Source organism: Sceloporus undulatus, chromosome 1, assembly GCF_019175285.1.
Source record: "Sceloporus undulatus isolate JIND9_A2432 ecotype Alabama chromosome 1, SceUnd_v1.1, whole genome shotgun sequence".
Lineage (NCBI taxonomy): Eukaryota > Metazoa > Chordata > Lepidosauria > Squamata > Phrynosomatidae > Sceloporus > Sceloporus undulatus.
The window spans coordinates 334,385,290-334,409,534 of NC_056522.1; the positions used below are offsets into that span (position 1 = coordinate 334,385,290).

General features: G+C 38.9%; 2 protein-coding genes across 4 annotated transcripts in view; both read right to left on the reverse strand.

Annotated features, from left to right (window-relative positions):
• Positions 1-1,303: 1,303 nt before the first annotated feature.
• LOC121919582 (E2F associated phosphoprotein) lies at positions 1,304-12,649 on the reverse strand. Of its 2 annotated transcripts, XM_042446311.1 has the most exons (6): positions 12,504-12,649; positions 9,473-9,654; positions 7,285-7,380; positions 5,164-5,287; positions 3,422-3,538; positions 1,304-2,025 (listed from the first exon to the last, which is right to left on the reverse strand). In XM_042446311.1, the coding sequence occupies exons 1-6, from the start codon at positions 12,575-12,577 to the stop codon at positions 1,749-1,751; spliced, it is 870 nt and encodes a 289-aa protein (XP_042302245.1). In that variant the 5' UTR covers positions 12,578-12,649; the 3' UTR covers positions 1,304-1,748. The 2 variants fall into 2 exon arrangements, with proteins under 2 accessions (XP_042302245.1, XP_042302246.1); XM_042446312.1 differs by lacking the exon at positions 7,285-7,380.
• Positions 12,650-16,160: 3,511 nt separating this feature from the next.
• Positions 16,161-24,245, reverse strand: part of SNX6 (sorting nexin 6) — a 31,317-nt gene continuing 23,232 nt past the window's right edge. For both annotated transcript variants that reach the window (XM_042480904.1, XM_042437222.1), the window contains 5 exons: positions 22,440-22,479; positions 21,126-21,212; positions 20,081-20,240; positions 19,223-19,308; positions 16,161-16,872 (listed from right to left, as the gene is read on the reverse strand). In XM_042480904.1, coding sequence (XP_042336838.1) covers positions 16,819-16,872; positions 19,223-19,308; positions 20,081-20,240; positions 21,126-21,212; positions 22,440-22,479 — 427 coding nt within the window. In that variant the 3' untranslated portion in view covers positions 16,161-16,818. The remainder of the gene's footprint in view (positions 16,873-19,222; positions 19,309-20,080; positions 20,241-21,125; positions 21,213-22,439; positions 22,480-24,245) is intronic.

Sequence of the window (24,245 nt, forward strand, 5' to 3'; positions counted from 1 at the left end):
GATTGAAGCTGAATCCAAACAAGACGGAGGTGCTCACGGTAGCGGCCCCGAAACCAAGAATTGGGTTGTAACCACCAGTCCTGGACGGGGTCACACTCTCCTCTAGTGACTGTGTTCGCAGTCTGGGGGTGCTCCATGACTCGTCGCTCCTGATGATAGATCAGGTGAATGCGACGGTCAGGAGCGCCTGTTATCAGCTTTGGCTGATACGCCAGCTGTGCCCTTTTCTGGAAGTAAGGGATCTCGAGACAGTTGTGCACGCGCTGGTAACCTCACGCCTTGACTTCTGTAATGCGCTCTACATGAGGCTACCCTTGTGCCTGGTTCGGAAACTACAGCTGGTTCAAAACATGGCAGCCAGGCTTGTGTCAGGAACATCCAGAAGCGACCATATTACTCCGGTTTTGAGGTCCCTCCACTGACTGCCTATTGGTTTCCGGGCCCAGTACAAGGTGTTGGTTATTACCTTTAAAGCCCTAAATGGCTTGGGTCCAAGCTATCTCAGAGACCGCCTCTTCCCATACAATCCTCCCCGCGCTCTCCGGTCCTTTGGGAGGAACTTGTTGCAGCCTCAAAAATCGAGGCTTATGGCGACCTCCCAGAGGGCTTTCTCTGTTGTCGCCCCCAGGCTCTGGAACGGCCTGCCGGATGAGATCCGTCAATTAACCTCTTTGGACAGCTTCAAAAAGGCTGTCAAGACAGATCTCTTCAGGCAGGCCTTCCCAGATTGAAATATCCCAGCCTCAGGATCTCAGGATTTCCCGCCTCCTCAGTAATGTCTCCAAAGCCCCCTTTTCTTTAGAACTGAAGTTGCAGTGGTTTATTGGTTGGTATTATTGTTTAATTTATTGTTATTTTAACTAGTTATTGTGGTTTTAAATTAGATATGTTGTTTAATAACTTTTTAAGGGGGGAGGGAAATAGATTGTTTTTATGCTGTATGTTATTTTAATGTTGTAAACCGCCCGGATTGGTTCACCACAGGGCGGTATATAAATAAAAATTTATTATATATATTATTTATTAAATGAAAAAATTCAAAATATAGGCTATTGGAAAAAAAAATCATATGTCATATGACAGATATTGGAACAATAAATCCAAACAACTATGTGGCATTTTATAAAGTTATTGATTTCTTTTCACTTACCAGAAGTGTGTTTAAATCACATCCTTGATACATAGTTTTTAGAACAGTTTCACGCATCTGACGTTTACTTAAAGTCTAAAGAGAGAAACCAAAAATATTTCTCTGTGGCTTGATTTTTGTTTGCTATATAGATATCAAGAAGGTGCTCTGGCAGACTATAGCAATTTTTTTATTTTAAATGATGAAGGAAAGTCTTAATATAAGATGTGTGCATCACAAGATACAAGTACACTGGGTTTTCAAAATAACAAAGAGGACAAAATCAAACACATGAGTCTTGAACAACTTAGTGATGCCACTGTCCAGCTTATGACAGCCAGCCACTATACACTATGAAATCTTGACATAAACTTGCTCTACCTTGAAGTATTTTAAATGCTACTTAATAGAAGAAAAGTTACATATAAACAACGATGTGGGGAAAAAACAATTATGAACAAAAAAACTGAAGTTCACTTTGTTTACTAATAGAGAGGCAAGGACAAAATTTTCACATCAGATTAGTTAAGTGACTTTCAACAAATGACACAAAAGGTAACTTAAAACAAATAGGACAACTTTCTGTTTTGGATCTTTAATACAAACGTAATGTTTTGTCTTAGCAATGGCTTGCTAGAACATTGAAAAAATGAAAGACTTCATCTTTATCTAAAACCGCCACCTCTGTTGAACATTCAGTACATTTTACTGGATGATATATCTCCTCCTCTTCCTGTTTTTCTGGGCCAGCAATGGATTCAGTGCTCTGTTTAATTTTCTTGTGCCCTCTCTTTGTCTTCTTGTTCAATGGACCTTTGTATTTCAAAATCTCTTCTTTGATAACAGTGCAATTCATCACAAACATTGCTCTGTACTGAGTTCTGTATGATTCATGCCTAAAAAAAGCAGGGGAAAAGAAATGCAATGATCTGTGGTTGACAAAGCACTTCAAAACTGGTAACAGTTCAAGTCATGCTTCCAGAAGATGAAGAAAACACAAAGAAGAGGCCTCTCTCAATTCCATAGCCAGGTGGAAAAAGCTGTACTGTAACATATTACAGACTAGTTGGCTTATTTGACTTGGCCTTTTGTTGGCTTGGTATTGTATCTGATAAAGTAAGCCAAGACCAATGAAAGATCATGCCACATTACAGGCTTTCTCTCTCTTATCTGGAATTCTAAAATCCAAAATATTCCAAAATCAAACTTTTTTCATGGGTGGCTAAGATAGTGACCTTTGCTTTCTGATGGTTCAGGATATACAAAATTATTAAATATATTCTGTATAAAATTCCCCAACCCCTTCCTGTACCCCTCTGACTCCTCCCCTTGATTTATTTTTTTCAGGAGAAAAACTGTCCCCAAATTCCACCTGGAATGGTATTTTCTGTCCACTTTTCCTGATCCCATCCCCCCCCCCAAAAAAAAACCCATCAAAATCAGTTGATGTCCAGAATTAATTGGCCAGAACTCAACCAAAGAACGAAAAAATGCTCCTCATGGGGTATAAAGCAAGTATAACTTTATAGGATTGCAATTCAGTGCTGCTCCATTGACCAGTGTGAGTCTATAAGTTACTGGCTGCCAGTCCATGGTAAGTTTCCAGCAAAGAAAGAAACAGTTGTTGTCAAATTGTGCCAAGCCCTGACACATAAAGGGAAAAACCCTGCTGGTCCCCCACATTACATAGCTTACAAAGTACTGCTTTACAGTACTGTTAATTGTTACGGAAGGAAAAAATCTGCCAATGAGCCTGCTTGCATATAGCTCAGCACTTTCTTCTGATCCTGCAGAACTGATCTCATTCTTCCCTCTCCTCATGAATGTCTTTTTTAAGTGCTGGTAATTAAATATTCTGTCCCTTTAAAAAAATGTATGTGAGCTGCTTTGACAGCTACTAATCATCTGAAAAGCAGGATCAAATACAGTACATAATAATTTATTTCCAAAGGGAGAAATCCTCTCTCCTTTTCCAATTCACTATTTGCAGCAGGAACTGAACAGAGCTTAGACAAGTTATTTTCTTTTACTACATGCTGACTGGGTGATTCTAGTAGCTCAAAAAAGTAACATCCTCAAATTCTGAACTGATAAGCTTTCTTCCCAGTCTTACACACACAGTGATAAAATTGCTTCTTTTACTGTATGACTAATGCCCTGATTCATGAAGTAGAAATCTATGAAAAACAAAATGAATTCAAATTATAGTGTGACTATGTGAATAAGCACCGGCTTCTATCATCTGTCAGTACCAAACACTTAATGGAGATTGCTTAATGCTCACATAATTACCTCTGACAATCAAGGCACAATGTCGTCATGCAAGCTGGACAGTTCAAGACAGCATCACTGTTGGGAATGGCAGGAGGTCTGACTTGCTGATGTTGTGTACTTCTTATATTGTGATACCTACAAAAGGTAGAAGACAGGTCAGGGAAAGCTGGATAGACATTTTTACTGAAATGTTTGTGTGTACACAAAATGAGCAACATAAGCATGATAGCCATGATCATGGCACAATCTCATTCATAAGCATCCAATTAAAAGGCTGTTTTAACACACCAAGATTAAAAGCCTGCCATTATTTTCCCCACATCATACTGTACTTGCAACCAGGAGTTTAACAAACATTCCACTTTCTTTTGTTTTAGCCATATTTCTTTTATTTCAGCATATATTATAAAACTGACACACATGGACACAGTGGTACAATGAAGCCACAGTGTGGGAACTACTTCCTCCAAGAACCTGGAAGCTCAAGTTTCACCAGAGGTAACTTGCAGTTGCAGTTAAGGCTAGTTTGCCAGCTGCATCCATTTCTAGAGACATCACATATGACCACAGTGACACATGCCTTAGATTCATAGAGCTGGAAGGGGCCACAAGGGCCATCTAGTCCAGTTAGGACTACTGTAACATGTTCTACACAGCATTGCCTTAGAACAGTTTTCAGAAATGTCAACTGGTCCAAACAGCCGCAGACAGACTGTTAACTGGGACCTACAGGAAGCATGCAATGTCTTTGTTGCAATAACTCAATTTGCTGCCAGTCTGTTTCCAGGCACAATCCAAAACATTGGTTATGACCAATAAAATTGGTTATGACCAATGGCTCAGGTCCAAAAAGACCATATACTCCCATTTGATCCTGCCTGTGTTTTGAGATCTTCTGGGGAGTGCCTTCTCTCTTCTCCCTCCATTTTCACAGATAGTACATCTCTCCAAATCACAGGAGATGGCATTCTCAGTGGCTGTACCCCAGACCCTGGAATTCCCTTCCTAAAGAGACTAGGCTGACACCCTTTTTGTTGTCCTTCCACAGGCAGATGAACACTTTTTTGTTACAGCAGGCTTATGAGGGCTGATTGTTCAGGTGGAAAGGGCTTTTCATAATGTGTTATACTGTGTGGACTTAAGGCATGGGCAGACACAGATCTATACCGTATTGTATGCTGCCCCGAGATCCTATGATAAAGGATGGGAAAGTGTTCTAGTAAATAATAATATAGTAAAATCAGAGAGATGTATAGTTCTATCATAATTTGATCTAGAACAGATTAATAGAACCAAGATCAAAGATGAATGAAGGCTGAGGCATTAGGTTAGGGTAACAAATAGCAAAATATAGGAAGCACAAAATGGGATGTTCCCTTGATGTGCAGTGACATAATGCTGTGAAAATAACAGAAGGTTCTACCATATGGTCACAAAAGCCTCATTAGACCATTAGTAAACAAGCATGACTGTGAACTTAAAAAGCATGTTACAACTAGAGCACAAGGCATCCCTTTCCAAGGCACACCCTGACTGTAGCCATGAGCCTACTGTAGTGACAAGAAATTTAAGCAACTTATACAGTTCGCCCTTTGTAGCCACAGGGGATCAGTTCTGGACCCTCCCCCCCACAGCTAAAGAAAACCACAGGACCTCAAGTCCCACTGATTTCAATGACAGGCACAACATGCACACATTAACGCCCCACTGTATACCAGTTCAGGCTATGCCCACAATTCAAAATTACTCAGCCTTCTTACCCTCTCCTCTTCCTGTCAACCCATTCCTGGTCTCTATTGTCTTCTTCGGGATCATAGAACAGCTCATCATTAGTTGGAATACGACGCTGTTGGTGTTTCTTTTTCTTCCTGGCATCTGGCGTAGCTGTCAAATTTATACATATGCAGTCAAAACAGGTACTCCGAAGAACAGAAGCTCTTGTAGAAAGAACTGCAAACCCTTAAAATATGAAGGTTCCTTTTCACCTCTCCAGGTATCCCTCCAAAAATGTTCAAGTGATTCATAAGAAGAATGAATGCAGCCTAAGCTATACAAATGCTAATTCATCATGCTTCTCAAGAAGCATAGCATTACTCATAAACCATAGCTGTAGCTGCAGAGCATGTTATGAATAATAATTCTTGATTCCGTATGACACTTTTTCACAATCCTGAGAGGGAACCAGCTGTTAGAGACCTGTATGAAGTCTCAGAATTTAAACCACAGTTTAAGACCAAATTTATCTTTAAGTCCATGAAAGTTACTAGTCCATTACAATTCAAAGATATAGCAGTGTTGGTCTGGCAAATCAGTATGCAAAGGAATCTTATAGCAAGAAAGAAGTCGGTAGCATGAGCTTTGGTAGATTTGAGCCTATTTCCTCAGTTGCTGTTATTTGCCTTCAAGTCATTTCCAATTTATGGTGACCCTATGACAGATTTTCTTGGCATGACTTATTCAGAGGGGATTTGCCATTGCCTTCCTCTGTGTCTGGCCCAGTGGCTGAGCAGGAATTCAAAACCTGATCTTCTAGAGTCTCCTAGTTCAAAACTAAACCACTACACCACATTGGCACTCACCACACTAAGGGGAATGGCCTATCTAATCAAATGACACTGATCAGTTTCAAAAATACTGTGAAGTATTAGCCGATCAGATCTAGAGTTGTACTTCTCATATGTCCTTCTCTAAATAGTATACACTTCCACCACCATACTTTCTCAACTAGCTCCTCTGATACATCATTTCTCATGACGCTGTAGGCTGGGATGGGCAACTTCAGCAGGTCTAGGGAGCAAATTTCACTCCCTCTAGGACCCAATGTAGGCTATACCCCCTAAAAATGGTTTTAGACATTTTTTTTAAAAAAACTAGAAGTGACCAAAAGTTCATTTCCTTTTCCTTTTTTTTTTTTAATAACCCCGTAAAGCACATTGTAACATGGTTTGCTTTAAAGAAAAAGCTAGCTTACATGTAAGGTTGAAAGGTTTATTCATATTCTAGGTTAATAACCAAGTATTAAGATTTTTCTAGAATTATGAAAATGTTTAGTCATCTGAGTCACAAGGGCAGCTATCTTCACCCTAAACAGCATTTTTACAAATTGAATCAGCTTACCAGCAGAAAGACTACCTTTATTTATGCAAAATATTTATTTACAAGGGAGTGATTAAATCAGAATATAACATTTTATTCCTATATCTTAGGCCCAGAACAGATGAGCCAAAATAAGTGGCTTCTGGCCACTTTGGGGCATGGCGTTTATATGACATACGCCTACCAAAGTGGCTTGCAGCCACTCTAGCAAAAAGGAGCCAGGACAATCCAGCTCCTGATGACCCACTTTGGGAGCAGGCTGTGTGGTCGTCACAGTTCTGGCCTGTTTTGTGGCCAGAGCAATCTCAAGCCACTCCTTCCTGTTCATCTTCTCCAGGCCTTAGTAAAGAGGGAGAGGGAGTTCACCAGGCAGGTCCAGCTCCATCCTAGCCTGGAAGAAGGAAGAGCCCTCCCTCCAATCCATCTGCCTTGGTCCAGGTCTCAGAGGGAGAGAAGAACCACTGGACCTCATCCCTTTTCCCTGCACCATTCCCTTCTCCTTTTGTTTCGTGTCTTTTAGATTGTAAGCCTGAGGGCAGGGAACTGTCTGATTAAAAATAATAATTGTATGCCGCCCTGAGAGCCATTAGGGCTGAAGGGTGGGATATAAATACCTAAATAAATAAATAAAAAGTAAATAAAATAAACACTCCAAATGAATATAATTTAAGATTCAGCTCACTCATGGTTATATTTCTGTGGAAAACACATTATATCAATATTTCTGGTTGTAAATTTTTAAGTAGGGAAAAGGAGCAATATCAGAATCATTGCTAGTTATTTACCTACTTTGTCTTCATCCTCCGAATCAGAATCAAAATAGATGTCATCATAGTACTTTGTAGTAGAAGTTCCAGACTGGCCAGCGCTTGCAGTACCATCTGTTCCAAAATATGTCAGTCATGCAACAGAAGTAGAGATCTAAACAGTTTCTCAGACATATGTTATCTAAAACTACTGCAATACTCTGTAGTTATTTCCATGTTGTGATCCTCTTTTGACTCGGCTGAATTATTTTGTTCCTGGTATGATTCAAAACGAGCTCAGCATAGTTGCTCGGCTTACCAAGAACTCTGTGAGAAAAGGTAGGGAGGTGTGCATCTGCAGTCTGCCTAAAGGAAAGCCCCCCTGCCATACTGCAGTCCTACAAAAGTATTTTAGCCTAGTGTTGCCAGACCACTTTACTTAGGAGTTAGCAATTTTAATTCTCTCCTTCCTACAAGCTGAGTTTCCTTTATCCTAAATGCTTGGGGCCAGTGTGTTTTGGATTTTTTCAGATTTTTTAATATTTGCATATACACATTAAGATATCTTGAAGACGGACCCAAATCTAAACATGAAATTCATTTGTTTTGGATACAACTTAAACACATAGCCTGTAGGTAAATTGATACATAATATTTTTAATAATTTGGTGCAGGAAACAAAGTTTGTGTACCCTCAACCAAAAGCAAATGTGTCACTATCTCAGCCAACCATGTGAACAATTTTGGAGGATTCTGGATTTTGAAATTCTTGATAAGGGAGACTCAGACCTGTATATCACAGCTCAGTGCCCAAGCCAACACATCACACTGATTCCCACTCTACCATATTAAATGTTTCTAATCCTCAGTCAAAATGAAAGAAGCCCCATAATATTCTAGAGATTTAATCATTCCATATACCTGTAGTTTCTATAAAATTTCTCAGTACCAATAATGTTCAAGTGCTAAGCACATTACTGCAAATAAGGTGAACAAATCTGTTTGGCCAGGACTAGCCAATATCCAGATGTTGCTGGACTGCAACTCCCAGCAGCCTCTAACAATGGCTACACTGAATTTCAACCTAAGAAAACCTGCAACTGCCCATCCCATATTAGATTATGACCCAATAGCAATTCTCAGGTTTTTCCCCTGAAATGTCCAAGCTGGGAGGAGGGTACCTCCTATCTGAAACCAGGAGAGAAAAAAAGCAAAGTACACTACTTAACCCAAATATAATACAACCGACTCTCTGTTTTTGCAGGGATCCGTTCCAGATTCCCCCCCCCCAAAAAAACGGAGTTTTGCATATATTCAAGCCCCATTGGCTCGAATATAGGTGCGCAGCTGCAGGAGCATGCACGCCTCAGGAGCACACCCTATTATTTCCCCCTCCGTTGGTCCCTCACACAAAAGCAAGGGATGCGGGTTCAAAACCTGAAAGAACGGAGGGAGGACTGTAATACAGATATAAAAAGAATGATACTAAGTAACCGCTGCTGTATTTTGATTTGGTGTGTAAATATTTCTAGCTATTAACTAGAAAGAGCCTGCACCCATAATAATTCTGAATAGCAATTGGAGGCCCATGTAACCTCTTAGGATCAGTCTATTAACCACCTCAGACATGCTTACTATAGGAAATGTCAAAATGGACTTCTAGTTTCACAAATCAGTACTGCCTGTATGGAACCCTTTTGTTGCTTTAAAAACATAGTTTTAAACATAGCAGTGTGAATAAAATTATAGATAGACAGTAGTAAACATATCACCTATATGATCTCTGAATTTATTGTATGAAAGCATCTGTGTTAAGGAACAAACTAGTTTGCAAATTCTCATGTAAGAAAGATATGAATGAAAGAAGATTCAAAATGTCATTGCTCATTAATTATTGTCTGTAAATCTAATGATGGAAAAGAAGAATTAAATGAACACATACAATGCTTTCAAGGCACTGGTCAGCAAACTGTTTTGCTGAACAGTTATACTTTCCTCCCATAATATCACTACTGTAGCTTTTCAGTCTCTTCACATCCCAAACTATTTCATATGGTGCAGGATTTTGCCCAGGAGTCTCAAGGTGTTGCTTTCTGCATAAGATCTTGAAAGAAATAATTTTTTGAAATGGAGGAAGCAGCACAATATTTGCATAGTCCTGCAAAATGTTCAGAGAGAGAGAGTTGCCAGTGACTGAACAAATATTTCCTGCCAATCTGATAGTTACCAGTAAGTTGTGACTTCCACTTGCCCTCCATGTTCTTCATGGTGCAGGCTAGTTCAGCTTCCATTTCCTTTTGGAATTCATCATCACTAGAAGATTCACTTTCTCCAGTGAGACACTCCCGGATAAGTTTACGCTTCTGTTCAGGGGTGCCATGTAACAGCACATCCACTTCATCTTCAGAGCTAAAAGATAGTGAAATATTAAAGACAGTTATTCCAGAATGCATGTAGTACCCCTATCATTGGCAAAACAAGAACATTTAAAGTTTCAGAACTTAGAAGCAGATACTAAGAATGTCCTCTTTAAAGAAATTCTCTCCTAAGAAGATTAGGCAGGCTTTCTCCCTACTGTCCTTCTCACAGCAAGCATGGACTGGGTGCTGGTATTGTCTTTCACTACTGTGTTTATAATTTACTTGTATTTGTTTTTATATTATATTTTTAGTCAAAATTTTGTTTTAATTGACTTTTTGTGGAAAGGTAGGACATAAATCAAATAATAGTAAAAAGTACCTTTTACCTTTAATTTAAAAAACACTACAGAATAGAATGCAATGTAAATAAAAAGGCACAATATAACACAATGCAATTGCACAATGCAAAGAATCCAGCAGCCAGAGTAAAACAAGAAGACCAAAACTGTAGGGACACGGATGGAACAGAAAAAACTGAGATGTGAGGAGCAGTTAGAAGAAAAAAATGTATAGTGATAAAGGAGGATAAGCAATCAACTAAAAAAAGACTGAATGACCATGGCTCGCAGAGCTTGGAAAAGTTACTTTCTGGACTACAATTCACAGAATCCTCCAGCCAGCATTAGCCATTTTACCTGAGAGATTCTTGGATGTATATTTGAAAAAAGTAACATTTCAAAATTGTACCCCATTAATAATGTGCATATAGTTCAATTTCATTAGCTCTTTGTAATAGTGGCTTCAATGCTTCTTAACTTAGGCTAATTAAAAAAAAACAGAGGCATATTTAAGAATTTGATCAGCCACTTTCCGCACAATGCTTCATACAATATTTTTCTCACATAGATTAAATAACAATTAGGTGGTTCTGGCATTTGCAGAGAGAAGAAATACAAGCAAATGGTTTGTCTATTAGACTCAAAAGCCACAATCCACCAGAGACTTAAACTCTTAAACCTTTTGATTGTTAGGAAAGTAAAGGCAGCTACGATGCCTCATTTTTTCAGTCGTCTGTTGAAAATACACTAGCCATTTTTAGTTTAGATGAATTCTGCCAAGTAGGACTGACTATACAGGGCTATCTCCGCAAAACTTTTTCTAAAGGTCTTTTGAAAAAGGGCCTAAAGACAAAGTGGTCCTGGGAATAAGATTATACTGAATAGCTCTTCTGAAGACTTATATTGAGATGGCCCTGATGTGGTCCAGAACATGGTATACAATCCCACAATCTTCTTCCTGTTGCCTCAGATGCATACTTTACAGCTTGATAGCTAGTATGGGGCTACAATGGCAAGTCCACTAGTTTCGTGGCCTAAATGTAAGTTGGTTGGTTATCCTGTTCAGTAGGAGGCCACTGGACAAATATAAATGTGCGCACTATGTACACAACCAGGGTGGTGTAGTGGTTTGAGTGTTGGACTATGACTCTTAAGACCAGGGTTCAAACCCCCGATCAAGCATAAAAACCCACTGGGTGACCTTGGCCAAGTCACACTCTCTCAGCCTCAGAGAATGGCAAATGGCAAGCCCCCTCTGAAAAAATTGCCACTAAAACTTTATGATAGGTTTGCCTTTGTTGCTGTTGTGTCTCTCCAAGTCATTTCTGACTTTTGAAGACCCTAAGGCCGGGGTCCTCAAACTCCAGCCCTCCAGATGTTTTGGACTTCATCTCCCAGAAGCCTCAGCCAATCACCACACACATGCAAATTTCCTTCCTACCTCATAATGCCCTCCCTGACAGCTTGGCCAATGATCTGGGATTCTAGGAACTGAAGTCCAAAACATCTGGAGGGCCAGAGTTTGAGGACCCCTGCCCTAAGGCAAACCTGTCATTCGGAAGATCTGTTCAGAGGAAGTTTGCCATTGCCTTCCCACTGAGGCTGAGAGAGTGTGACTTGCCCAAGGTCACCCAGTGGGTTTAATGGCCAAGCTGGGAATTGAACCCTGGTCTCCGGAGTTGTAGCCCAACACTGAAACTACTATGCCACACCTTTGGTAAAAATAACTTGGAGGCACACAACAACAACACATTAATACAGACCAAGTCTGACAGGTTCATGAATAACCCTATAGGCAGACGCACGCAGCATTGCTCATTTAATTGCACACAATGCTCATGGCAGATTTATTCATATCCTCCCAGAACATTACAGTACAAAGCAAGGGAGGGGGCCATTCTTCTTCCGTTTCACAAGATAAACGCACAGACTAATATCTGAACAAAAGGAGGGCATGCAGACAAACAAAAACAACCCCCCCTAAAAAAAAACCCAAGTGCCATCTTCTTCTCTTTCCTCCTAGCCTCTGATTTCAAAGGCATGGTCAAAATTAAGCCATACAGGCAAGGCTCCACACTCTGTTACTATTGTGTTGTTGTTGTTGTTGTTGCTGTGTATCTTCAAGTTATTTCTGGCTTATGGCGACCCGGAAGTGAAGCTATCCTGGGGTTGTTGTTCTTGGCAAGCCTTGTTCAGAGGAGGTTGGCCATTGCCATCCTCCAAGGCTGAGAGAGTGTGACTTGCCCAAGGTCACCCAGGGGGTTTTCACAGCTGAGAGGGGATTCGAACCCTGGCTCCAGAGTCAGAGTCCAGCCCTCAAACCACTGCGCCTGGCTGGCTCCAGCAGCACTGTCTATTAATATACATTACACACACACACACACAATTATATTGTCACACTCTCTCAGCCTCAAATGGAAGAATAGGGTCTCTAATGACAGGGTCAAGAAAACCATAGCATAGGGTCAAATTAGGGTGGCCATAACTGAAACGACTTGAAGACACACAACAACAACAACAACAGCGCTATATAAATAAAGCATAACCCCCCTCCAGAGACCTGCTGAGGGCGGGCTCCTCGTCGCTGGGCTCCTCAACCACATAAGGGTCATCCTCCTCCTGGAGGCGGCTCATGGCCTCCCCTTTTCACCTCCTAAACAACCAGACCACTTCCGCCTGTGCTACCGGAAATGCTCCTCCTTCGCTTCCGGTTCCGCCAAGAGTTGGTCCTTCTGCTAATAAGCCCCCCTTACAGAGCAAGGCTTAGTTATTATTCCCCATTGAGCAGTGTTTGCACAGAAGGACCTGCGCCTCAAAACAGGCGCCTCTCTCAGTTACAGTGACACCCCAAACCCACCTCCCTCTCCATCAAATGCATTGGCTGCTGCTTCTTCACACTAGGCTTCCATACTGCCCTCTTATAGCGCTTCTGTCCCACTTTTAACTACTCTGACTGCCTCCTGTTGCATTCTGGGATTTTTTAAATTGATTTACTTTTCAATTTATCATTGGAAAAAAAGAAAAAGAATGTTTTACGCTAAGAAACGGAAAGATCAACGGATGGATCCCGAAAGTAGATGAATATAGGAATTGCACAAATGGACAAAATTAACACTGCTGCACCTGAGGAATAAGGCACTGCCAACTTATGAAAATGAATGGGGGGAAATAGCTAATCTGTGGGAAACAAAGAAGAAGTAACAACAAAAGTAATGCCAAAGTAAAATAAAGATGCAGAATGGTTGTTTAAATGTGTAAAGAAACCCAAAACCAGTTGATCTCTATACAGTGGGCCCTTAGTTATCTGCTGGGGTTTGATTCCAGGACTCCCTGTGGATGCCAAAATCTGTGGATGCCCAAGTCCCATTAAATACAATGTTGTCCCTTATATAAAATAACAAAGTCAAGGTTGGCTTTTTGGCCATGGATGGTTGAATCCATGGATTAAAAAAAAATCTGTCCATACAGAGGGCTGACTGTAATCTGTTACAAACAAACAAAAATCCATCAATGATACCTTTACTGGCCAACCGAAAGGCACAATATACTTGTTGCAAGCTTTTGAAGCTCTATGGGCTCCTTCATCAGGCAAGATGTTACAAACCAAACAGGAGAAGGAAACAAAAACCCAATCTCTCAGAGTGTAGAAGAGTCTCCTTCCTTAGAGGTTTTTAAGCAGAGGCTTGATGGCCATCTGTTGGGGGTGCTTTGATTGTGAGTTCCTGCATGGCAGAATGGGGTTGGACTGGATGGCCCTTGCGGTCCCTTCCAACTCTCGGAGTCTATGATTCTGTTAGTCAGATGCCTGCATGTTGTTTCAGTCCTTTGTAAAGATGTTCTGCTGGGGAGGATGTCTTCTGCAGGCAGGCTCCTCCTCCTTCTGGCCATGCAGCAATAAGGAGCTTTCAAAGTCCAGGATATTTAAAGTCAATTTGCATCTCAACAGGGACCTCACTTTTCCAATCCAATGTGTCTCCATTCCAGTGAGGTCACAAGCCTCTTTGTAGGCAGAGAACAATGGGTTCCCCAAGAAGTCTCCATGTTTCCCATCAGGAATGTTTGGGTGGTGTAGAGGTAAAACATGCAAATTCAGTCCAAATTTAGGAAGAAAAAATGGTTTTATCTTGGTTGAAACAACATTTAGGCATCTGACTAACATCTCTAATGGCTTTTTTCTCCTGTTTGGTTTGTAACATCTTGCCTGATGAAGAAGCCCATGGAGCTTCGAAGGCTTGCAACAAGTTTATTGTGCATTTCTGTTGGTCAATAAAGGTATCACTGCATCACCGATTGGGTTTTTTCTTCGTATTTGTTAAATGGCCAACAAGGCTACCCCTGCATGTAATCTGGTACAATCTATTGTGGTGATTGCTTGGGAGAGGTTGTTTCATCTGCTGTTTCATCATTTTAACTGAGTTTGTTAGGGACTACATACAATGCATAGCCTCTCCCACTGTGATATGTACAGTACTTGAATTCAGTGGTGGTTGCCAATAGGCTACTGATATGTGGAGTTCAGAAATTCAAACTCCTGGCCAAGTGGGAGATCTAGAGAATAGCTGACCTCATCCATTGCACCACAACCTTGATGCAATGCTTCTTTCTCCTCTTTTATTCTACCCATGGTTGTCATTTCTTACCATCTTTATCATCCAGAATGAGAATTAATTTGCTTAGTGTAGCTTTTCCTACTACTGATACAATGATGTAGAACTTAGCAGTTCTCCAGTTTTTTTAAATATACAGTAGATTTCAAAGTCTAGGCTTGGAAATCCACCAAAAATGGGACATATTAGTCTTAGAAATATTTTAAGGCTTTTTTTCCCCAAGAGACTATACAAAGAATGTAAAGCACAATACATGAATATGTATAACCAATATAAAATATTTTTAAGTGTTAATGCTTGTTCATTGCATTAAGTTTTCACAAATATCTGCTCAAAAGGACTCCAGTATCATTTACAGACAATAGAAGCATATGAAAAATAGCCAGAAAGGGTTTGGTGTTCTGAGTAAATTTCAGGGAAACTGGTAACATTTAACTGGACTGTTGGGCATCCTGGGGTAGATGAAAAGGAAATGTCTTAAAAACTCCATTATGCAAGTGGAAGAGAGTCTGCCTATTTGTTAGCATCACAGGTGCGAGGTCTTCAAAAAACCACTCTAGTTTCCTTTCCAGGAAAGATCTCCATATGTATAAAAACATTTTTCAGATACAGTATTCTGCTTGCCTCCTGCCTAGTCAACATTCAAGAGTTCTGTTACCTGATCATTCCAATATCTACTCTTAAACCGTCAATTCACATTTTGATTAACCAGTAAATTTGTTGATCAGAAATTTCTGCAGATTCTAAAGTATCAACAGTTTATATGCAACATACAGTGGTGCCTCGGGTTACGAAATTAATTCGTTCCGCGGCCGCTTTCGTAACCTGAAAAGCCTTCGTAAGCCGAATTGCCATAGGCGCTAATGGGGAAAAGCCGCGATTCCGTGCGAAAAAGCCGAAAAAAGCACCAAAAGTTTTTTCGTAACCCGAAAAAACATTCGTAACCCGGAACAATGATTCCCTATGGGATTTTTTCGTATCCCGAAAATTTCGTAACCTGGGTATTTCGTATCCCGAGGTACCACTGTACAAGTGTTAAACATTAAATGTAAAATTCTATAACTGTATCCATGCATTGTCCTTTACATTCTTTGCATAGCCTCTAGATGCGAATATCTACAGGCTGAAATCCATCAGGCTTTTTAGCCTATATGGGGGAAGTTTTTTTCCTAGGCTTGGAAATGCCACTCACAACCTCTAAAGATTTCATTGTTTCACACACAGACTTCTTTTAAAGTTGATGTCAAAGTGTGTTGGAAGTATATTTCTACAAAGCAGGAGCCATGTAAAAAAGGGGTGAAAAAGGGGTTCAGAGAAATTATGTAAGGTTGCTTTCAGTAGCCCTTATTCTCGTAAGGCAGAAATCCTCCCTTTATAGTAGGACGAATAAAGGAATCAAAAACACAGGATGTATGTGGAGGGTAGGGGACTGTCCCATTGTAAGGGCTGAAGTCCACTGGCATAGTGTTGGGTGTAGCACATGACCTAAGTACATACAATGGGTTATGTATTTCATTATTTATGAAAACACAGAACTGAGTATAAAGTGAGAACAATTACAAATTCACCAGCTTTAAAAATTACAAGACAATGATAACAATGCTACAGTATTTTAGGAAAAGGTCACTGATTTCACAGTTTATTTTACAATAATCGAGATTAGTCTACAAGTTAAGGCAAACATTCTAATGCATTTGCTTTTCTTTTGAAATCCTATTATTATAAAGATTACATAAAGTTTGCTCCAAAATTTATAGGAAATGTTTGTAATTTGAAAAAAAAGTTAATGCTTGATAACATTATGTGGAATAACCAATGCAATCATTTATAGCAACAATATTCAAACACCTAGTGGCAATATTTAATCAATTTGAAATGATTTGTTTCAAATCAATTTCAGAAATTACAAAGGTAGTAAAATAAAAATGACAGCAATATATAATACTAGCCTCAAACAAGAACATAATTCTATTGGCTACTTTCACACACAAAAGAGAGAGGACCAAGAATGTTTGGTTTTCTGAACAGTAAGAGCATACAGTGATTAAATTAATGTGTGACTATTTATGTATAACAACAAATATGCTGTTGCTTCATATAATCTGGAATTACTCTGGTGGGCTTATGCTTTTTTTAAAGAAAAAAAGAGGAGCTTGTTTTATGTGTCCTTTCTCAACCATATCCCAGCATGTTGTAAATGCTAATTCAGAGTTATAAAGTAAACTCCAGTAGAAGGCAGCCCTTGTTAATGGGAAGATAGAATCTGGTTTATGTATCTCCATTTAACACCGCCAGACAGCTCTGCAACAGCTGCAAATTACCCTGTTGTGGCAAAAAGAACAAGCAGAAGTTAGTACGTTGGTTAGTCTTTTGCAGTACAAAATCTAGAATATTAAATTAATATGCAAATCAGTGTATCTTAAATAGCTGGATTACATTTTTATGGAAGTACTCATTAGTTCTTTACAAGGTTTCACAAAAAGCAATAAAGTGTTGCATATATTCTGACCTTGTATTAAATTCTTCCACAAGCAGGCACCAAAATGTTCAAGAGAGGTAGAGACAGATGCAAGGTTATCTCAGGAAAGCAGCTTGTAATCACTTGTATTTTGAATCTTCAGTGCATTTAGCAGCTGCTGCAGCAAAACCCTCTGCAGATATGTGTTCCAGCAACCTGGCTGGAATCCACTATTTGAATACCCATATCCATACCCACGCCCACAAATATGTCTGTATGGAGAAGGAGACGACTGACTCAAACTATCTTCATTCAAAGCTTTTTTGGAAATAAGAATATCCTGTATACACGTTATATAGGACACATAAACAAGTCAAAACAACAAATACTCTTTGCTCCCAAGGAAGGCCACTGAACACTCTTGAAACGAGTATGTATTTTCAAGCTCCAACCTGCGAAATCATTCTCCTTTTATTTCTTTGGGTGGGTGGGGGTTCTGCTTCTAGCTACCATGTATCTGAACCAAACCACACTAGCAAGCACCAAAAACCCAACTGACACATCATGGTTCAACCTAAGCATGCTTATTTTGCCATTGTGATACACCTGATCTAGTCTCCTTTTGGAGGCTAACCAGGGCTGGGCCTGGTTAGTACATAAATGGGAGACTACCAGGTAATGCCAGGGACCTCCAAAACAGCACTAGGAAAAAATTGTTCCCACACTTTGGACAGCCCCTGTCAGCCAAAGTTGACAATAATGGGCTAGCTGGACCAATGGTCTGAATCAGTATGTCTCATTTTCCAAGTAACTGTTTCCACTGACTATGGCCACCTCTCTGAGATGTAATTTGGGAGCATTGTCCTACAGTGGCTCCTCTAGTTCCTGGAGGGCACATTCACTTAGGACCCTGACCATTGGTCTGTGGTGTCCATTAGGGTTCCGTTTTGTCTCCCATATTGTTTAACATGTATGTGAAACTGCTGGAAAAGGTTGTCTGGAGTGTTGAGGTTCAATATCATTTGTATGCTAATGATGTTCTACTCTCTCTCTCCTCTCCATATACTCCAAGGAAGCTGCTTACTGTATATACTAAACCAGTGTTTGCTCTCAGTAATGAATTGAAGAAGAGTAAGTAAACTGAAGTTAAACTCTTGGCAAAACAAAGGTGCTCTTGATCAGTCACTAGGCAGATCAGCTTGTACTGGATGAGGTTACACTTCTCCTGAAACATCAGGTTTGCAACTTGGGAATGTACTCCTGGATGAACTTGAAGCACCTGGTTTTAGGAGTACGCTTGCACAATTCAAGCTAGTGCATCAGCTGTGCCTGTTTCTGAAGATATCAGTTCTGCTCATGGTAATATATTCTATATGGATTACTGTAACACACTTTATATGGGGCTGCCTTTTCAAACTTTTCAGAAACGTAAGCAGGTCCAAAATACTGCAGCTAGACTGATGACCAGGGATTTACAGGAAACATATAACTTGCTTCTTGAAACAAGCTTCATTGGCAATTGCTCATTTCTGGGCGCAGTTAAATCCAAAGTGCTGGTTATGACCTATAAAGCCCTGGAGAGCTTAGGTGTACATTATCTAAAAGACTGTATCTCCCCATATAAACCTGCCCAGGTCTTATGATCTTCAATCTGTATCATTTAGGTTCAGGATATATGAATGGCTGTATCTTCCTTTATGAGTTCATTAGAGGTCTAAGATTGTCTGAAGAGTCCCTTCTCTCTTTCCCACCATCTCAAGGTCTTTTGGTAGGTAAAAGGGAAAGGGTCTTCTCAGTGGCTACTCCCAGACTTTAGGACTCCCTCCCTATAGTTATCAAGATGGCCCCATACATGATCTCCTTCCCTCAGCAAATCAATGAAGATAGAGTGTATGTATCCTGACAAATTTAACACTTTCTCTGCCCTGAAGAAGGCATTCCTAGTTCTTATGCCTAGAAAAAGACGTGCAATGAAGAAGACAGCATGTAAGTTCCTCCATAAAAGGAGGTATTATAAATGCAGATTTATTTTGGGGGGGGGAGGAGGAATTTCCATCATATTTCACCACTGGCTATGCTGGCTGGGGTACATGGAAACTGCATTCTAAAATATAGAATCCAGTATGTTCCACGCTCTTGCACTAAACCATATTTTGCTATTCTGAGCTTCTATACTACAAAGTAGACAAGCAGTAAGGAAAAATATTATCCCACCTTAGCATGCTTCAGTTCCAATTCTGCCAGTTCTACTAGATTCTTCCGGAATGCAGCAACTCTTCTAGTTTTAAAGTCTATAAGTTCTGCAGAAGAAAACATTGGTACTCCATTTATAAAATGCTGATGTTAAGACAATTTGAGGTCCGAATTCATACAACCCAATGTTACATTCAAAGCTGCATGCTGATTTAAGGATGCAATTTCCTGAGGTGTCAAATTCAACAAGTTTTACCTTTCAACCATGTAGTTTGTCTAATTAGTTACTATAATCTTCCCCTCCAGCTGATTTATACTACACTCCCATCAAGACCATTCTGGGTAGAGATGATTGGTTTGCAATGCAAAATATCCAGAATGCACCAGATGAGGGAAGGCACCAGGGTGCAGAGTTTTTCAGATGGGAACAGTTTTTTCTACCTCTTATACATAATAAAGAACCAATTTAATTGGCTCAAACCTTTCTCAGTTACAACTGCTCACCAGCCTTCAATCAGGATAGGAAGTTGAAGTCAGCCTTTCAAATGAGATATACTAGACTGATTTCAGTTGCATTTTAAGATCTTTCATTCTGCTGACAACACCAGTGTAATACCTTACAAGAATGACCTATAGATTCACTGAGAGCTGACTCACATATGTATCAATTTTTTTACAGAAGCATTTTCATATGGGAACAATCAGAATGTACTGAACAATTATCTATAGGGTTTTCTGTGCACCAATGTGTATTTTTAAAAGGATTTATTTTTTATGAAAGAAAAACAACATTTATTCTAATCCCTTTATATTTGAAAGGACAGAAAGCTGCATAATTTAAACCCTTTGATTTTTCAAGTGTCAAGACTGTTCAAATACCTTGTTTTGCTGACTCAGATATTTTTTCAAATTTCTGACAACAAATCTGCTGAGTAGTTTCTGCTTGCAGCACATCTTTGTTCTTTGCTCTTGCTTTGTCCAGTGCCTTGTTAGCATTTTCATAATCTACTAATGACCTTGATCTTCTATACAAGAGGTCCTAGAAAAAGTAATAGAAGTGTTATTTCTAGCATTTTTATTCTTGTTTTAATAAGATTAAAGTTGGTTTTTTAATAAACTCAAAGAAGCTTTTTTCATGCAAGTTCTTCTTTCTAACATGAAACTGACAGGCTACTTTGCTGAGAAAGAACTGAAACAGAAAACAAGCAATTGCTAAAGTATGACTAATCCAACTGTTCCTTTTTCAAAATGGAACAATCCTAGCATGAAATTAATTCTAATTAAACAAGGGGATATTTTTTTGCTCCATCTTTTAGCAGCTACACCCTAAACATTCCCTGAGACCAATGGACCCTATGGAGTGGGGGTTTGCATATAGAAGGGCTAAAGTGGGAGGAGGGCACTATTTCTACATGTCTATGGCACAGGGATTTTTGGAGCTCCAACCTTTTTAAAAAAAATGTTTTTGTGGTATTACAAATGAGAAAGTATTGCTGCATCTCCCTCCCTCCCTCCCTCACACACACACACACTGCCAAAGGCAAAAGTTATTCACAGTATTATCTCCTTTTTAGGGGCTAAATCCAATGTTAATCCATTTGAAGAAGACCCATTAAAATCGACAGGACTTTAGCTGAGACTAGCAAATCCCAAACATTTCAATGGGTCTGCTATAGGTAAAAGATAGAACTTTGCTCTGGATCACTAGACTATGAAATAATTTATTACTCAACTCTTCATCTTCACAAAATTTCAAAAACACTAACTTATTACGGAATCAAGCAATATTTCACATTATGTTACTGCTTGGTAATTATCTGATAACAGAAATACTTTTTAAAAATGATTCTTCTAATTCAGTAATTTTCTCTGAATGTCCTCCATAATGTCCTTTCTTAAAACCAAAAGAAAAATATACATTTACCTTTGCAGCTTGTGATTCTCTTAGATAATATTTTAGAAGATCTGAAAGCTTAAGGTCCTCATCAGCAGACACACGTGCTTCTATTTTCTAAACCAGGAAAAAAAAGCATTTCAGAAGCAAAACTCTGGGAAAAATAACCAGAAGATTATATTTAGAGTGCTTCAGTCACCATGTGTAGTCATTTTTATTTGAATATCAAAATACAGAATGCATGAAAATATATAAAACCCACGGTGTCATTGTACAGCTGACTTTATGCTGCAATGAACCAGAGACAACCTGGAAAGAATCCAGAATATGCAAGAAATCAGGAAAGAGTTGTCAAATGGTACATAGGATTTTTATGCTTAACACTATTCATACTGTAATCTCATCATATCACTCTGGGATCCCAACATAGACTTTGTTGGAAATCAGCACACAACAAGATGAAGACATCAAAGTTCAACTGTACATTACTGTACATTTAATGTAAATACAAAGTAGAGATATATATTAATGGCAGGAGCCAGCCTGAGTTCAGTTTGGGTCCCACTGAAGTCAATAGGATAAGATAGCCATAATTGAAGTCTTACTAATTTCAGTGTGATTAAAATTAAATTTCCTGTAAATTTATCTGGTCCAGACCAATATTTTACAATCCTGCATGACAACCACTACTGGTGCCACACTTCCCAACATTTCCTACCCCAAAAATACTTCCATTTGTTTAAGGTGTACCATCTCTCACATGAATTGGTTGTTTGATCAAAGGCAGTACATTGTCCTTGAATAAAATGCACAATCAGAACTATACTAAGGTCAAACATACAAAAATGCAAAACTATTTGGAAGCAACTTTTTTTTCTCAAAGTACTTAAATACATTCCAAACACATTCCAAACATATTGTTGTATGTTTTTAATATGCTGTACGCCACTTTGATTGTTTTCACAAAAAGCGGGATATAAATAAAGTTTTATTATGAACTGCCATTATATACCAGAAGACACTACAAATCTATCTACATATCTGATACCAAAAATTAAAACCAAATACAGTGGGTCCTTAGTATCCACTAGGGTTTAGTTCCAGACTCCCCTGTGGATATCAAAATACGTGGATGCTCAAGTCCCATTATATACAATGGATATTAAAATTGTGTCCTTTTTATAAGATGAAAAATCAAGGTTTGCTTTTTGGAATTTATATATTTTTTGGATTTGTTTCAAGCCGTGGATCCTTGAATCCATAGGTAAAGAATCTGTGGACACAGAGGGATGACTATAACTGTACCTAAAAACTGAACGTAATCTCATTTCCCATAATACATACCCTTGTTTTGTCAAACAACTCTGATACTTTCAGGAAAAATCTGTAACGGAAAACATTTTTTATTTTATATCTGTGTTCCAGAAATCATTTCCATTTTGATTTTACAGCTTCATACAAATGGGTTTTTGAAAATGTGAGTAATTAGCAAACTAATTACTTATATATACCCTGCTTCCTGAGTAAAGATCAGTCTATTCAGAATGCTTACAAATTTACAATTTACTTCTTTAGCGTGCTTAAATTCTTTCCTGTGAGGAATATGAAGATGTATAGTGATCTCTCCCATCTCCCCATATTATTCTTACAATGCTACTGTAAAATAGATTAAGTTGATATTGACTGGCCTACTATCACCAAGTGAACATTATGATTGAATGGGCATCTGCCCTAAATCTCTCTAATCCCATTGAACACTAAACCCACCACTAATTTTCTGACAGTAATTACTATGCTACACCAACTCTAGACTGCATTTTAAAAAACAGAATTTTATCAAGAGGCTACAGCAACAACTTTCAAATGTATTAGCTAAGATGTAAATATTGTCATGTTAGAGTTTCAAACTTTCAAGTTGTATGTAATCTTCAAGACAAGGGGGCACTACAAGATCCCTTTGCATAGTAGAAAATTTATCAAGATATTGGCTTTCAATTGCTTTGGCCTAGTATTTTGAAGAAAAGCATGAGAGAAATAAAAACTGCTAAAATTCATTTCCATCAAGATAGGCTGTAGCTTCTGCCCTATTAGCTGCCCAACCCATTTCAGGTTTACTATAGGCAAATCTAATAAGTGAGGGTTAAACATCACTTCAGAAAATAAAGACTATGGGAACAGTATTTTAAAAAGATTTCACTCTGGCAAATTTGCTAGATTTGCATTAGTTACTTTTCACATCTTAGTGGTTTTACTACTAAGTGTTTTGCTGCTGTGACTTACTGTAAATGGAAAAATAAACAGAACAGAAGGCTTACATGTCTAAACTGTGAGGTCAAACAGCAAAACAGCAAGTCTCCTTTAGATGCAAGACCAAACAAACAACAAAAAAATCACCCAGCAATTTGGTTTGCAATATACAGGGATCTTGATGCAGACTATTTTCATTTTGAGTTATTGGAGAAACAGGGCTAAACAGAAATTACCACATGCTATTTCCTAGATAAAGGGTGGAGATAATAAACTGCCTTATATTGCTAGCAGCCCAATAAATAATGCATTATTAATCTTGTTCTGTTTGCAGGCAAACTTTGATTTAAGCAGGCAGGATGGAAATGCCTACTTGCTTCCTCCTGGGAAGTCTATCTGATGCAAGTCTGAAGAAAGCACAGAGCTAGGCAAAGCTTCCTCCACAAGCAAGGAAAATTTGTTCTCAGTAGGAAGGACAAAGATAGAAAACACTTTTAGAAGAAGCAAGAGCACTGTGAAAATAGACTGAAATCTTAGAGATTACCAAAAAGCCTATAACTAGGTTTGACCACTTTGCAGATATCCAAGATGGCAATCCAAAGAGACCCGGAGAGAAACAAGCATCATAAAATATAGTACAACTGGTCTTTTATTATTCAGTTGAAGGCCAGAGATAGACACCTATCACAAGCAAGACCTAAGTAAAATGCATCAACATTATAGCAATTAAATATTAAAAGGGGGCACTAACTGGGAAACAGAAACTTAAAAGACATGATATACAATTATGCTATTGCCAAGAAAGTGCACTGCCAGAATGATGTTCTAAACCGAAATTCCAAAACTTTCTTCATCATTATCATTATCCTTGGGTAATTTAGCCCAGATTCCCAATTTGGTTGT

Excerpts from the sequence above, each read along its gene's own strand:
- LOC121919582 (XM_042446311.1), bottom strand. The coding sequence starts at position 12,577 with ATGAGCCGCCTCCAGGAGGAGGATGACCCTTATGTGGTTGAGGAGCCC. Across the intron at positions 9,655-12,503 it reads GAGGAGCCCGCCCTCAGCAG|CTCTGAAGATGAAGTGGATG; the intron begins GTCTCTGGAGGG and ends ACTATCTTTTAG. Across the intron at positions 3,539-5,163 it reads GTTGACAGGAAGAGGAGAGG|GTATCACAATATAAGAAGTA; the intron begins GTAAGAAGGCTG and ends TACCTTTTGTAG.